General features: G+C 31.4%; 1 protein-coding gene across 8 annotated transcripts in view; it reads left to right on the plus strand.

The window, feature by feature from the left end:
• Nucleotides 1-15,722, plus strand: part of CRYZL1 (crystallin zeta like 1) — a 60,999-nt gene extending 45,277 nt beyond the window's left edge. Inside the window, exons 9-14 of one of the 8 annotated variants that reach the window (XM_074300720.1) lie at nucleotides 3,015-3,035; nucleotides 3,522-3,620; nucleotides 6,920-7,041; nucleotides 8,858-8,963; nucleotides 14,834-14,883; nucleotides 15,378-15,722. In XM_074300720.1, the coding sequence (XP_074156821.1) occupies nucleotides 3,015-3,035; nucleotides 3,522-3,620; nucleotides 6,920-7,041; nucleotides 8,858-8,963; nucleotides 14,834-14,883; nucleotides 15,378-15,392 (413 nt within the window). In that variant the 3' untranslated portion in view covers nucleotides 15,393-15,722. Of the gene's footprint in view, nucleotides 1-3,014; nucleotides 3,036-3,521; nucleotides 3,621-6,919; nucleotides 7,042-8,857; nucleotides 8,977-14,634; nucleotides 14,884-15,348 lie in introns of those variants that run through there. The other 7 variants (XM_074300718.1, XM_074300722.1, XR_012488017.1 and 4 more) reach the window with 7 other exon arrangements.
• Nucleotides 15,723-16,071: the final 349 nt, after the last annotated feature.

Raw genomic sequence — 16,071 nt, forward strand, 5'->3', positions numbered from 1 at the left:
CATTTCAAATCAAAGAAAATATTTTTAAAATATATAATTTTCTGTGAAAATTAGTTCATTTAAGTGAATTTTAATCTTTTTATGTTTAATATCATATTTTTGTCTCTCAAGCTTTTGAATAGAGTAAAATTTGAAGTATTGAGACTTTAAACCTTTCCTGTTTCATTTGACCAGTTTTTTTCTACAGCATCTTTTTCCTAATTTTTTAAATTCTTAAACTTAAGTATTTTGGTCTCAAATTTAATATGTGATTGTCTGAGATAGATATGTGATCCTCTTGAATTTAGTTTGACAGGGATTTTTCTGTCTGCTGGCCAAGTAGCAGTTAGGGAGTAGATGGTGGAATTGAGAATGATACATTTTTGAAAAGCCTTAACATGCTTGAACAGTCATGAGGATGGCAAGGAACATCATATTAAAAAAAAAAAAAAAAAAAAAAAAAGGGAGATGGAGAGGAAATAACAAAAAAGGAAAATGAAAGGTGCAAAAGGAATGGAAGAGAATGAAAGGAACCAAAGGATTAAATTTGAGAAAAGAAAGAGGAAAAAGAAGATGAAGCTGAAAAAGCATTTAAGAAAAAAAAAAAAAAAAAAAAAAAAGGAGAAAAGAAGACCACAGTTGCCAAGTAGAGCAGCTTCTTGCTACTCCATTTACATTCTTGTCAGGCCACTCTGTAAGTTCTGCAACACTGGAGGGAATTGCATTCCCTTTGTCTATGTTGACTGTGGTGCTCTGTGTTACTGCCACCACCATCATTGGGCCTGGTTCTTGAGAGGTCACATCATAGTGGTGCAGCTTCCACCCCTGCTCTCACTAAAACCAAAGAAATAGAAGGGTAAGAACAAAATAATAAGAAATATTTCCCTTGGATTTCCTCTAAGTCTTTTATATCCTCCCTCTGACCAATACATTTTTGTCTGCACTTAAACCATTATCTCCATCCCTAAGTTCATTTCAATGTGCAAAAGTAACTTATTGTATTGGGGAGGTAATCTTTCATTGTTGCAGTCTTGGAGAAGAGGAACTGTACAGGAGGACCCTTCCACTGTTCAATACTTGACATGTTCACAAGGTGCAACAGTTGTTTTCGCCTATCTCTGATGACACTACTTAGTTTGGAAAACATTACAAACAAGAGTAGGCACAAATTGTATTACAAGTCTACCATTGTATTAATATGTTTACATTTTTGCAGTAATAAAGGAAAAAACATAAGACAATTCCAAACTATCTCAGCATGATCTATTTATAAACATTTGTAAACTTTTTCATTCAGCAAGTATTTGCTAAGATTCTACTGTGTATCAACCAGGACTAAGCGTAAATGATAAAAAATAAGCACTTAATAAGTGCTAAACACTGATACAAAGATAGGCAAAATGGCAGCTCCTGATCTCAAGGAGTTCTTAGTGTAATGGAAGAAATATCCTATTAAAGAACATGAAGCCCACAGATGGAATCTTTCTCTGGGGGAAGCAGTAAGAAAAAAAAAAAAATTAACTGAAGACTCCATGAACAAAAGTCACATATAAATAAGCCTACCTATATAGGTTACAGACACCTACTATGTAGTTGGGAAAAGATTTAAATATCAGAGGAGTTTGTATTTAATTTTAGCAGGGGAACCACTGTGATATATTGAACATGAAAGCAACGTGACCTTTGTTATAGGAATCATACTTTGACAGCTGTATAGGAGAATGGATTTTAAATGGAAGAGACTTGAGACAGGAAGAGCAATTAGAAATGCATTCTTTTGTACAGATAAAAGTTCATGAAGACCTGAACTAGAGATGTAGCCAATGTGAATAGAAAGGAGGTTTAAGAGATAATTTCACAGGTGGAAATGAGAAGACTTGACAACTGAATGGATAGGTGAAGTGGAAGTTAAAAAGTTCAGTATGACCTAAGACTACAAATCTGAGCAACAGGAAGGATAGTTATAAACTTGAAGGAAGTTATCAAGAGGGAAAATATGATGAGTTCTCTTTTGCATTTGAGATAATTCTTAATAGCACATCTATTATGAAGTATAGGTAGACAGTAATGTGGTACTGAAGTTCAAGAAAGACACTATGACAATAGATCTAGAAGTGTTAAGAGTTAAGAGGTCACCAAGAGATAGTATGTAAAGAAAAAAATAGAAGAAGGTTTAGGACAGAGATTTCAGCATTTCTAAACACACAATTAAGAGATAGGATGATGATCAAGTAAAAGGAGATCCAAGAGAAAGAAGTATCAAAAAATCTATAGATCAGAATTATCTGGGAGGAAATAGTGGTCTTCATTATCAAATGCTGCAAAAGAAATAAAGAAGGATGTTGATTGAAAAAAGGCCATCACATTTGTCAATTGAAATTGTTTGCAAATGTGTGATACATTATTCTAGCTCCTTCCTTTTGTTGCAGAGGTTCTAGGAAGATGTGGGGAGGCTTTGAATAGGTAGTGTTGCATATCAATGAGTATTTTCATTTTATGGAATTGTGGCTTTTTAGGGAAAAGAATTATTACAAAAGAAAGATTAATGAGAAGAGGCAAGGGTATATTTGAAATTTAATGTGAATAGGGGTAGCTAGGTGGTGCAGTGGATAGAGAACCAGCCCTGAAGTCAGAACGACCTGAGTTCAAATCTAGCCTCAGACACTTAACACTGCCTAGCTATGGGACCCTGGGCAAGTCACTTAACCCCAATTGCTTCCTTCAAAAAAAAAAAAGAAAGAAAGAAAGAAAGAAATTTAATGTGATATAAAAACAGAAGGCATCAATAAAATTTCATATAATTTCTTCATATGTTCAAACTAATTAAAAGGCTTTTGCCATCTTTAGTAAGAGAAAGTATTGTATAGTAAGAAAGTGCCCTTTTTATATTGTGGAAATTTTTTTTTAATTTAGTATTTCTGATTATTATTGTACCTAATTGTTGGTTTTGATTTGGTTATTTTTTTAGTTGAGTGCTAAAATAATCATATTCTTTTTCCATATCCTCATTTTGGGGGATGCCTATGTTTGAGAAGGAATAAAACAACCCTTGGTAGGTAAGTACTATGTGACCTAAATCTGTTTGTTTTTATTAAGGGTAAAAAATATCTATTATACTTAAACAAAGTGTGATCTGAAGCCAGAATTGAAATTTCATAGCTATCTTTAATATGGATCATGTGATTCTTTTGAATTAAATATTTGTATAGTTTGAATTTGTAGATTGATTGTAAGTCCTTCGTTTTAAATAATTTATGTCCAGTATGTACCAGATAGGACTTGGTCCTTATTAATGTCTATATTTTCTGAATTTATTCTGTCAAATTTTCTATTTCCCTCTTGAACTTGTTCCTTAAAATTGTATTGTATTAAAGTTATAGTTTTGGTTTGTATTTTTCTTTTTTTAATTTATCAGTCATTTAATACATTTTGAAGGACAGAATTTTTATTTGTTTTTTTTATAGTCTTCCAACTCCAGTCCTTGGTGAGTATGTTTTGATTAAGAATGTTGTGTAAACTCTATAATTTTCTGTCTTTCATAGTTCGAGTGATAGATGTATCCAATGGAAAAGATGATTTTACTGAAAGCTGTTTGGAAGAAACAGGAGGCATAGGAGTAGATATTATCCTAGATGCTGGAGGTTTGTAATCACTGAAAAAAAAACATACTAAATAAATACCACTTGTAATTCTTTAGTTGGTTGAATTTCATCGATATCCCTTTTTTTTTTTTTTTTTTTTTTTAATTGGAGCTTTTTATTTACAAGATATATGCATGGGTAATTTTTCAGCTTTGACTCTTGCAAAACCTTCTGTTCTAACTTTTCCCCTCCTTCCTCCCACCTACTCCCCTAGATGGCAGGTAGTTCAATACATGTTAAATATGTTAAGTATATGTTTAATCAAATATATGTATACATATTTATACAGTTATCTTGTTATACAAGAAAAATTGGAATAGATGTCCCTTTTTAAAAATAATCTATGTGATCAAATGTGGGCTCTTAGGATAATGTACAAGAACAAGAAGTAATGAATTAATTGGGATCATTCCTTATACTTTTATCAATTTAAAGAACTCATTTGTTTAAACTGAAGTCTCCTTTGTTACCATTGGATCTTCTTTTTTTTTTTTTTTTTTTTTCCCCCCCTGAGGCTGGGGTTAAGTGACTTGCCCAGGGTCACACAGCTAGGAAGTGTTAAGTGTCTGAGACCAGATTCGAACTTGGGTCCTCCTGAATTCAAGGCTAGTGGCTCTATCCACTGCGCCACCTAGCTGCCCCCTACCATTGGATCTTCTGGTAAATGTTTGACAACTGGCTCTCTGGGGAGAAAAATTTATATACATAACACAACTTTTATGATTAATCTAAATTATTAACATTTCTCCATCACTTTAATAAGTCTAGATTATCAGCAAAACAACAAATAAAGTCCTTATAGAAATCAGAAAATGCTGCAAATATTATTAATGCTCACACTGAAAACTGAACAATTGGCTCTTGAGAGCCAGTTTAACCTGGCTCTAGCACACACTTCTTTCATTTGTATATGTTAGAGAAACTTAAATCTCATAAATAATTATGAATTACATATTTTTCTTATTTCAAAGGATAACTACTATGGAATTTATATTTAAATAAACTAATATTTCTCAGGAAGCTAATAAAAGATTCTTTACAAGAAAACTATAAGGGGCAGCTAGGTGGCGCAGTAGATAGAGCACCAGCCCTGAATTCAGGAGGACCCGAATTCAAATGTGATCTCAGACACTTAACACTTCCTAGCTGTGTGACCCTGGGCAAGTCACTTAACCCCAGCCTCAGGGGGAAAAAAAAAAAAAAAAGAAAGAAAACTATAAACAGGATCATAATAAACTTAGTAAAAGTTATCCCAGATTTATGGACATTAGCCCAAGTTATTAGTTAGGCTGTATCACTGTAATATCAGACACTTGATAATTCCAAGAAAGTACTTTTCTTCCCACCCCTTCCATAATAGGCTGCAAGGGAATGTATTTGCCCCCATTTCTTGGGTACATTTATTAGCATCAAGAAATACTCTCTGAGACTTACATGAACTGATGCTGAGTGAAATGAGCAGGACCAAGAGATCATAATATACTTCAACAACAATACTATATGATGGTCAATTCTGATGGATGTGGCCATCTTCAACAATGAGATGAACCAAATCAATTCCAATAGAGCAGTAATGAACTGAACCAGCTATACCCAGCAAAAGAACTCTGGGATATGACTATGAACCACTACATAGAATTCCCAATCCCTCTAATTTTGTCCACTTGCATTTTTGATTTCTTTCACAGGCTAATTGTACACTATTTCAAAGTCTGCTTCTTTTTGTACAGCAAAACAACTGTTTGGACATATATATACATATATTGTATTTAATTTATACTTTAACATATTTAACCTGTATTGGTCAACCTGACATTTGGGGGGAGGGGGGAAGGCCGAGAAAGAGGGGAAAAATTAGAACAAAAGGTTTGGCAATTGTCAATGCTGTAAAATTACCCATGCATATATTCTGGTAAATAAAAATTATTTAAAAGAAAAAAGAAATACTCTCTGATCTAGTGCTGGTCATTAGAAATTAGCTAGAAGTTCATAAAGGAAAGAATATGAACTTGCGTGAGTTCAGAATGACAGGAATTCAGCAAATGTATATTAAGCATATATTGCCAGTGCTAAACAAAAATATAATTTACATTTCTGTGAATTTTCTAAAAGGAGAGTATGTATGTGCTTGACTCAAGGATTATTTGTTTCTTTTTCACGTAATTGGATTTAAAAAGCAGTCATTTATTCAGAAAATATTTACTGGGCAATCACTTTCATGTAGGTATTTAAGTAGTTGGTGTTATGCAAAAATAACCTTAATTACTGTATTTTGTGTAAAGAACAGCTAGTTGAGCATTTTTTGTATTTTTACCCATCACTTAAAAAGTTTTAGTATCATCAAATAATGAAGACAATGATTTTAATACTTGGGAAAATGATTTTCAATTTTGTTAATATTTGCTACCTTTTACAAAAACCATAACTCCAAATATTTTTAAAAGTTGAAGTATAGGTATATATTTTTCCCTAATCAAGTTAATGGAAAAAAATCCACTTATTTATAAACTTAAATGACCATTTCAGAAAAGATAATAGGATTAAAACTTCTGGATTCCTTTAAAGTCTAAGATCCATGTTAGTGTGATTGCTAGTAAAGATCTGTAGTTTCAAGCACACACCAAAGCAGATTAAAATTGGGAAATATTGAACAAAATGAATAGAAATACAACAGATGCTATTATATTTTAAACATCAACATATGGTCCACAATTCTTATATACAACTTAGTAACTATGTTTCTATTTGAATTTTACACCCACTGCTATAATAGAATATTTTGAAATTTTGTATAGTTTAAAAAATATATTCTTTAATATTTTAAATGATACTTAAATTATAAATTTAAAATATTTACTTTTAAATTTTTTTTATTTTATTAAATATTTTTATTTTTAAAATATTTTTTTTAATTTTTAAAACTACAACCTTTCTTTTTTTAACTAAACTTTAAAGGCCATCTGTCATGTTAGCTTTATGGTTAAATTGCTACTGTAAATTGTATGCCATTATACTTGGTTTACTTTTCAAATGCATATAAATTTTACATGTAAGTTCATTTATACATAGAATTATTCAGTTTATAATTTTAATGCCCAGTTTTTATACTGAAAATTTAGTTTTAAAGTTTCAGAACACAAAGTGTATTTTGTCTTTGTTTTTCTGAACTGAAAATTTTCATTATTCTTGTGTTTTTAAAACAAGTGAAAGGATAAAAGGATTAAATCAAATTTTTGAGAAACAAGATTATATTCAAGTAAATATTAAATAACTTTTTTCTTTTCCTATTCTCTATTAAGTGAGATTGTATAGTAAAAATGATGAGCCTGCTTTAAATTTACAATTACTACCACACAAGCATGATATCATCACACTTCTTGGTGTTGGAGGCCATTGGATAACCACAGAAGAAAATCTTCAGGTAGTAAATATCACAAACTCTTAGAAAACCTTTATTAAGGGGATTTTAATTAGTATAGAACAATATCCTGAGAAATTCATGTTAATTGAAAGGTCTTAATAAATATGTTTTGTTTTCTTTTTTAAAAAGTCTAAATTCTAGAATATTTTTAAAAGAAATGTAGTTTTATCATTTTTGACTATATTTGGTACCCAAGACTAAACAAAATGTTATGTAGGCTAATAAAAATTGTAAACTACTTGGATAAGAATGACTTATAATTAGCTTATCAGTGATTTGGAAATTTTGACATCTGAAGGAATTGAAGTTTTTAAAAAATAGTTTATTCTCCTAAGTAATTTAGACATTTTCTCCAGGAAACCTTATTTATACTGTCAAATCTAATTAACTTAATTTTTATGCAATACAAAAATAACTTTTATCTTGACTCCAATTCCTAATGCAAATAAAATTAATGAGACTTTTTTATGTATACACAAATATCTTGGGTATATATGGGTTACTAATATGTTATTTTGTTTTTTTATAATAATAGCTTTTTATTTTTCAAAATATATACAAGATAGTTTTCAACATTCACCCTTGGAAAACCTTTTGTTCCAAATTTTCCCCTCCTCTAAATAGCAAGTAATCCATTGTAGGTTAAACATGTACAATTCTTCTATACATATTTCCACATTTATCATGCAGCACAAGAAAAATCCAATCAAAAAGGGAAAAAAATGAGAAAAAACAAGCAAGCAAACAAAAACAAAGTGAAAAATAATATGTTGTGATTCACATTCAGTCCTCACAGTCCCCTCTCTTTCTAGATGCAGATGACTCTCTATCACAAGCCTATTGGATTTGGCCTGAATCACCTCATTATTTAAGAGAGCTATTTCCATCATAGTTGATCATCAATTATTGCTGTTTCCATTCTACTCATTTCACTTGGCATCAGTTCATGTCAGTTTCTTCAGGCCTTTCTGAAGTCATCCTACTTATCATTGTTTATAGAACAGTAATATTCTATAACATTCAGATATAATAATTTATTAAACTGATGGGCATCCACTCAGTTTCTTGCCATTACAAAAAGCACTGCTACACACATTTTTGCACATGTGAGTCCTTTTCCCTTTTTTACAAACATGTTATTTTAAAGGAATATAACTGAAATAGAATATTTATTATAGGAGTGATACAATTGACATGTTTTTATTCATGCCTATAGTAGTGTTTCACACTGAGTAAGTTGATCTTTGAAACTGTTCCCATAATAAAATTTTGTCATTGGAGAGCTAGCAACTTTTTTGTAATATTTATGGCATTCCAATGTTGTTTTTCAGTAGTATTTAATGCTTGCTAAAGATACTGAGGTGGTTTGCCATTTCCTTCTTAAGTAAATTAAGGGAAACAAAAATTGAGTGACTTGAGAATAGGATCACATAGTTAGTAAGGTCATATAGTTAATGTCTGAGGTCAGATTTTTAACTCAAGTCTTCCTAACCAAAACCAGTGCTCTATACATAGAGCCATCTAGCTGCTTTTAATGTAGGAAATTGCAAATTATTTTATATTCTTGGGTTTAATGTTATTGGGGGGGGTGGAATATGTGTGTGTGTGTGTGTGTGTGTGTGTGTGTGTGTGTTTTCTCTTGTATAATCTGTTATCAAAAGGTACATACCAATTCCTTTTGACTAGGAAATTGTTTTTTAACTGTCACAAATAAAACTTAAAAAAACATGCAAATTTAACTTTTTGAATATAACTGATCACAAAATTAATCAGTAATGCAAAATGATTCAATTAATATTTGTATATTTTATTGAAGTTGGATCCTCCAGACAGCCACTGCCTTTTCCTTAAGGGAGCCACAGTTTCTTTTCTCAATGATGAAGTTTGGAATTTGTCAAATGTGCAACAAGGAAGGTATCTTTATATCCTTTTTTAGTGAATTGAGATTTCAACTTAAAATCTTTTGGAAAAACTGTATTGTGAAAGGAAAACTTATATTCTTAACAGTATAGGCCTATCACATGTAATTTTACCTCAACCTAGGCTGTCATTTGCATATTATAACTAGATTAGGTTGTAATCTTTCTATATTGTCCATTTACAGCAGCAATTTCACTTTCATTCAACATTTATAAATATATAAAAGTCACTGGGGACCATTGTCTGTTAATAATGTTGTTCTGTTCTCAGGAACCCTTTATTTCCATAGTGGGGTACAACATGTATATACATAAATATATACAAAATTAGGGAATGTGGTCCAGCAATAGCAGTTAAAGGAAGACATGTCAGGAAAGGCCTCACACAGAGGTAACATTTGAACTGAATTTTGAAGAAAACTAGGGACTCTTAAGGAACAGAAGGGGAGGAGGTTTTACATTTCAGACCTGGGGGACAGCTTGTGTATAGGCAAGGAAATGGGGAATAAAATGTCATGTTGGGTGAAAGACAAGAAGGACAGTTTGGGTGCACCAAAGATAAAATGAAAGATAGGATAAAGTAGAGTAAATCTACAGAGGTAACTTCTTTATAGGCTTTGAAGGCCCTTGAATGCCATCCACAGGAATTTGTATTAGAACATAAAGGAATAGGGAACCACTAGAATTCATAGAGCAGGAACAATGACTTGGTCACACAATTGAATTTAAGAATATCTCTTTGACAACTGGGTGAAAAATGGACTAGAAAAGGAAAAAGCTTGTGATAAGAAAACCAATTAGGAAACTATTACAATATCCAGGTAGGAAGTGAAGGCCAGAACTAGAATGATTGCCCCATGAATGAAAGGGGAAGGGCATATAACAGAATTAATTAGTCTTGGTGTAACTTACTAGTTATGTGTGAGGTAAAGGATAGTGGAGTGTGAAGGAATCTGGGTAACTGGAAAAATGATAGCTTGACAGAGATAGGGAAGTTTGAAATGGAGTTTGTGGAAAAAAAATGAAATCAGTGAAACCAATGCAATTATATATCCTTGAAATATGAAAAAGGCAGTGAAATGCTGATTCCACATTTTTAAAACATTAAAGTTAATTTTTAAATATTTATATAGAAACTTAGAACAGTTAACTAAAGAAAATCAACCTTTAAAGGTTTTGTAAAATGAAATTTTAAAAATATCTTCACTGTGTTCAGAAAATAAAACTTTGATTAAAAATTTAGCTGTTGTTGAGTTCATCTTTTCAATTCTTCAAAACCTCTATTTTCAATGATATAAATGACCAATAATAGAAAAATAGCTAAGTAATAGTATAATTATCAGATGAAATTTTGCTGTTAAAATCACAATTACATACTTGCCATATACCTTTCCTGATGTGACTAGGTTTTGGTGCTTCTTCAAAAAGTTACTTTGTATTTATTATATGTATATATGTTGTCTCTCATTACAGAATATAATTTCCTTGAAGTCAAGAGCTAATTAATTTTTGCTTTTGTGTCTTCAGTGCCTGTAGTCCTTATTAAGATGTTTATTGATTGGTTGAAATAAAGGAATAGCTGGGGCAAGCTAGGTGGCAAAAAGGATAGAGCACCAATCCTAAAATCAGAAGGACCTAAATTCAAATGTGATCTCAAACACTTAACATTTCCTAGCTGTGTAACCCTGGGCAAGTCACTTAACCCCAACTGCCACAGCAAAAAAAGAAAAAAGAAAAAGAAACAAAGGAATAGCTTCCTTATTTTTATAATGAAGTAGATTGTAAAATGCTAATGAATTTTAATCATTAAATTTTTATTGATAGCTTTGTTTTTTTCATCTCCTTTATTTTTGACTGTCTATGCTTCCCTATCAAACATTTATTTATTTATATTATTATATTTATATTGTTTAAAAAAAAACAAAACAGTTCAACAAAATTAACCAACATCTCAGCTGTATATGTTGAATATGTATTATAGGCAACAGTATATGCAGTGTTCCACACCCATATTTGCCATCCTTGTCAAAGAGCCCAGCTTGGTCATACTAATTATAATGTTTGATTTAATTCTTTTGTTTATTCCATTTATGTTTTTGTAGTAATTATGTATATTATTTTCCTGTTTATGCTTTCTTTACTGCATTAGTTCACATCAGTATTCTCATGCTTCTCTTAATTTTTCATATTTGTCTATTTAAAACACAATTGAATCATTCTCTTACATTCAAGCATCACACTTTATTAAATCATTCCTCAGTTGATGGCCCTCTATTTTGTAGCATTTGCTACTCAGAAAAATGTTGCTTTGAATATGTTGTGAATATGTAGGCTTTTTTTTCCCCTTTTCTTTTATCTCCTCGATTTTTATTCCCAATTTCTGGATCCAAAGATGCAGACATTTCAGACACTTATTAAGAAACATTCCAAATTCCTTTCCAAAATATTTGGATCACTACATAGTTCCACTAACAGTAGATTAGTGGTAAACCACTAAATAATTCTGAAGATAATTGAAACACAGAAGGAGAAGGATTATATTAACTCTATTAATAATACTTTTTTTCCCCTGAGGCAATTAGAGTCAAGTGATTTACCCAGGTCACAAAGCTGGGAATATTAATTGTCTGAGGCCAAATTTGAACTCGGGTCCTCCTAACTTCAGGGCTGGTACTCTATCTATTGTGCCACCTAGCTGCTCCTATTACTAATACTCTTGAGAAAAATGTTGTTTCATATAATTCTTTTCACAAAACAGAAACTAAAATATAATTCTTGGCATAAGGAAGAAGTAAGAAATGGTTTTATAGTTGATTAAAAGTCTTATTATAATCTTTTAACATGAGCAATGTGCTATTACTAAAATTATTCAATACTAATAACTTAGAAGACACTATAGGACAGATCCCCTCTGCCACTTCTGTTTTAGTCGTATGAGAGGAGAAACAGATTTAACGCCATAACTAAATAGGTTAATGTGACTTGGAAAACTTCTCTGAAGTCTTTGTATTCTGCAGAACCACAAGTAAATTATATACCTGGTGTCAATCATTATCTATCTCAAAATAACTCTAGGGAATCTTATTAGTGGCAATATTCTCTATATTTGAAGGCATTGGGGACTTTGATAAAGTAACGGGTTTTATATTAATACCTATACCCCTGTAAAAGCACAGATGCCATTCCTAATACTATAGTCTAGCTACTTGTGCTTCATCAATGGAGTATATTCTGGGAATGACCAAACATTCAACAATCAACCAACAAGCATTTATCAGATGCATTGTATGTGCCAGGCACTGTGCTATCTACTTAAGCTCCAGAAACAAAAATGAAATAGCTCCTGCTCTCAAGGAGCTTTCATTCAGTTGGGGGAAAATAATTTATTAATTGTTTATAATAAGTAAATATAAATAATTCTAGAAAAAATGAGGGAGAGAGAGAACTTCAGCAATCTTATCCTAAAGGATCACGAAAGTAATCATGTAGAATTTTGAAAGAAAGTTTTTTTTGAAATGGAGACAAGGAAAAAGTACATTCCAAGCAGAGAAACAGATATAGTGTCATCTTAAATTCAGTTCAACTAATATTTATTAAGTGCCTACCATATGCTAAAGGCTGTGGATACAAAAAGAAGCAAAAGTTCCTATCCTCGTGGAATTTACAGTCTAATAAGAGAGAGACAGCATGCAAATAAATATATATAAAGCAAGCTGTATATAGGATAAATGGGAAATAAGCAAGAAAAGCCACTGGAATTAAAAGGGGGAAATTGATTGGGAAGTGAGGAATAGCAAGAAGACTAAGTTTGATTGAAGTCTTAGAGTCTAGGGTATGAAGAATGATATGTAAAGTTGATAATGTAGTTAATGGACCAGGTTGTAGATTAAGACGGGTTTTAATGTCAAGTAGAGGAACTTGTTTGATTTTAGAATTAAGTCATTTGAATTAATAGTCAGTTAGGAGAGTAACATGGTCAGGCATACACTTCAGGAAAATCACTTTACAATTGTGAAGAATGGATTGAAGAGGGAAGAATCTTGAGGCTTCGAGACCAATTAGTCTTACACATTAGTTCAGGGTAAAAGTATTGAAGACTTATGACATCCATATGAGAAAGAGAGGGGGACAGATCTGAAAGATATTGTGGAAGTAGCAATAGCAACTATTAAGTATTAACAACTGTTTTCACATTTGGAGTAAGGTTGAGTGAAAGTAATGCTAAGGTGACAAAACTAAATGTCCAGGCAATTGAAAGTATCCTTTACAATAAATCAACACATTAGCCATGTATGTTTCATTCTTTAGCCTCCCTATTAAGGTTATCAGTTTTCTGAAATAATGATTCATCACTACTTTGATCAGAGTTTTGGCTTTCTTTTACATCATTGAAGTCGTTTTCCTAGTTATGTTCATTTCCCTCTACAACAATTCACACAAGTCTCTAAAGTTTCTCCAGACCCATCATGTTTCTCATTTCTTAATATTTCATATATCGTTATATCATAATTTATTTAGCTGTATCTCACTGATGAGCACACATTTTGCCAAAACAAAAGGCACTTCTATAAATATAGTTGTGAATATAAATCCTTTTCCTTTGTCTTTGATTTTTTTTGTGTATATATCTAACAGTGAGATCACCAGGTCAAAGTATTTACCAACCTTTAGGATATAGTTAACAAATTGCTTTCACAATTCTACCAACTGTTTATTAGTGTGCCATTTTAAAATCAGTTTACTATATTAAATATATTGGAACTTTGTTGAATAAATTTTCTCTCAATTAACTGCTTTGAAATTGAACTCTAAAGTTAAAATAGTAAATTCTTGCCTATTTCGTATTTTCTAAATATCTATCATTGCTATTTCACAATTCTCAACACTTTGCCATTGAAATTTTTTTTTCAGGGATTTCACTATTTCCCTGTCTACATATATATATATATATATATATATTCTGAGAATCATTACACTAATTGATAAATGATAAAAGTATGTGAACAGACTTTGAGAAGAATCTAAACTATCAATACCCATAGGGAAAAAAAAAAAATGCTCCCAATCACTAATAATACAGGCATACAAATTAAAGCAATTGTGAGGTTGTATCACTTACCTATCAGATTAATTATATTGATAAAAAAAAGGAAAATGACAAATGTTGGAAGGCATATGGAAAAAAGGCATATTCATTATTAGTGGAGGTATGAATTAGTCTAGCCACTCCAGAAAACAATTTAGAGCTATCCCCAAAAAATTAATCCATCAAGGTCAATAACTGATGGGTAAAATCTACTTTATGCTTAACTTAATTTTAAGCTTAATACTCAATTAGGAAGTTATTAAGCAGACCATGGCATGTGACTTTAAAGCTCATGTAAAATTACTAAAAGAAAGGTTTCAGAAAAACCTGACTTGTATGACTTGTACTTGGATGTAAACAAAACAAAGAAAACAGTTTTCACAGTAATAATATTTTAAAAATAAACGGCTTTGAAAAATTTTAAAACTCTGATCACCATAATGACCAACTGTGATTCCAAAAGATAATTGATAATTAAGAACCAAATATGCAGAGAGATTTTTGAACTTGGTTAATGTTGGAATTTGTTTTGCTTAGCTATGCATATTAATACTGGTTTTGTTTTGTTTTTTTTCTCTCCTCAATTAGGTGTAAGGGATGGAAATTTTTAAAAAGTAAATGTTTCATTGAAAAAAAAAATTGTTAAAGTTGCTTCAAGCTTCAGAAATAAATATTGAGGACAAAGCTAAAAAGACAAGACAGGCCATTTCTATCTTTTAATTGTTCAGTGGTTTCTTCTAATACTTTGCCCATCATTTGCAAATTGCTAACTTAACAAACCTTTCAGGTACGCATCTTAAAAGATGTGATGGAGAAACTATCAACTGGTGTTTTCAGGTAAGATGTATAAATAAAACATTAGAATATTTCCATTCTTCAGATAACTGTCTTTTCAATAATTTTACATGTTTGTGGTGCATTTTGGGACTCAACACAGAAATTATTGCTACTTTAAGTTAAACAGTTCATTTGGTAAATATTTTTTATTCTTTAAAACAATGACTTGTAGTGGTCCTTTGGACTACAGCCTTTGTCCATTTTGCTACCTTCTGTCCTACAGATTGAAAGAGACAAAAGCTTAGATAAGGCAAAGTAGAGTGAAGATATCCAGTTTGAAGATTTTGTTTTTTTAACATTGGCAAAAGACAGAGCAGATAATATAGAGGATTTTTGCTCTCTTGGCATTTGAACCTTGTCATTCTTAACAAAATCAAAAGTAGAATTTTTGCCCCTGTGAAACTTAGAAAAGGCCAAGTTCAGCTGTACTTCTTAAAATCATGATTTAAATTGTACTTAAACCAGACACTTCTAATGAATTCATTCTTCTTTAGACCTCTTTTGGATGAACCTGTTCCACCATATGATGCCAAAGTTTCCATGGAAATTGTTCAGAAAAGTCAAGCAAGAAAAAAACAAGTCATCCAGTTTTGAAGTACTATTTCCTGCTAAAACAAGAAGCTCAAAATTATATGATGTATTTGAAAAGTCAGTTATTGTACAAGCATTCTATATATTTTTAGATGATTATTTAACATTTTTAAGACACTCTCCCATCTCCAATGTATTCTGGAAAGAGTGTTTTGAAAGCTGATTTTGGTTGCACATTTTGTACCTGTATATCAAGCAATTAAGTACTTTCAAAATCATTACCAAGAAAACTGCTGTCTTCAAGAAAACCTGCTGTATTAATGGGTCTGTGTTTTCATTTTTCTACAGTTGCTCTTTGAATCCCATTTTTAGTTCCCCTACTCAGCACTTTCTTTTATGCATATACTCAAAAGCTAGTCATGTTAACTAGTTTCTAGCTACTTTATGTGACGTCACAATATTTTCTCTATTCTTCTCAGGAACAAAAAGAAGTAGCCACACTAAGCCTTCCAGAGCCAAATCATTCCTTTTCATCCAGGCACAGGCCTCCCAACTGATGAGCTCTATATGCAACTGACAGGATTGGGTCCGGATAGCTCTCACTAATCCATTCAGTTATAATTCTGGATGAGAACCTTAAAGCCAAGGCTTTAGTGT

The sequence above is a fragment of the Sminthopsis crassicaudata genome, chromosome 3, assembly GCF_048593235.1.
Source record: "Sminthopsis crassicaudata isolate SCR6 chromosome 3, ASM4859323v1, whole genome shotgun sequence".
Lineage (NCBI taxonomy): Eukaryota > Metazoa > Chordata > Mammalia > Dasyuromorphia > Dasyuridae > Sminthopsis > Sminthopsis crassicaudata.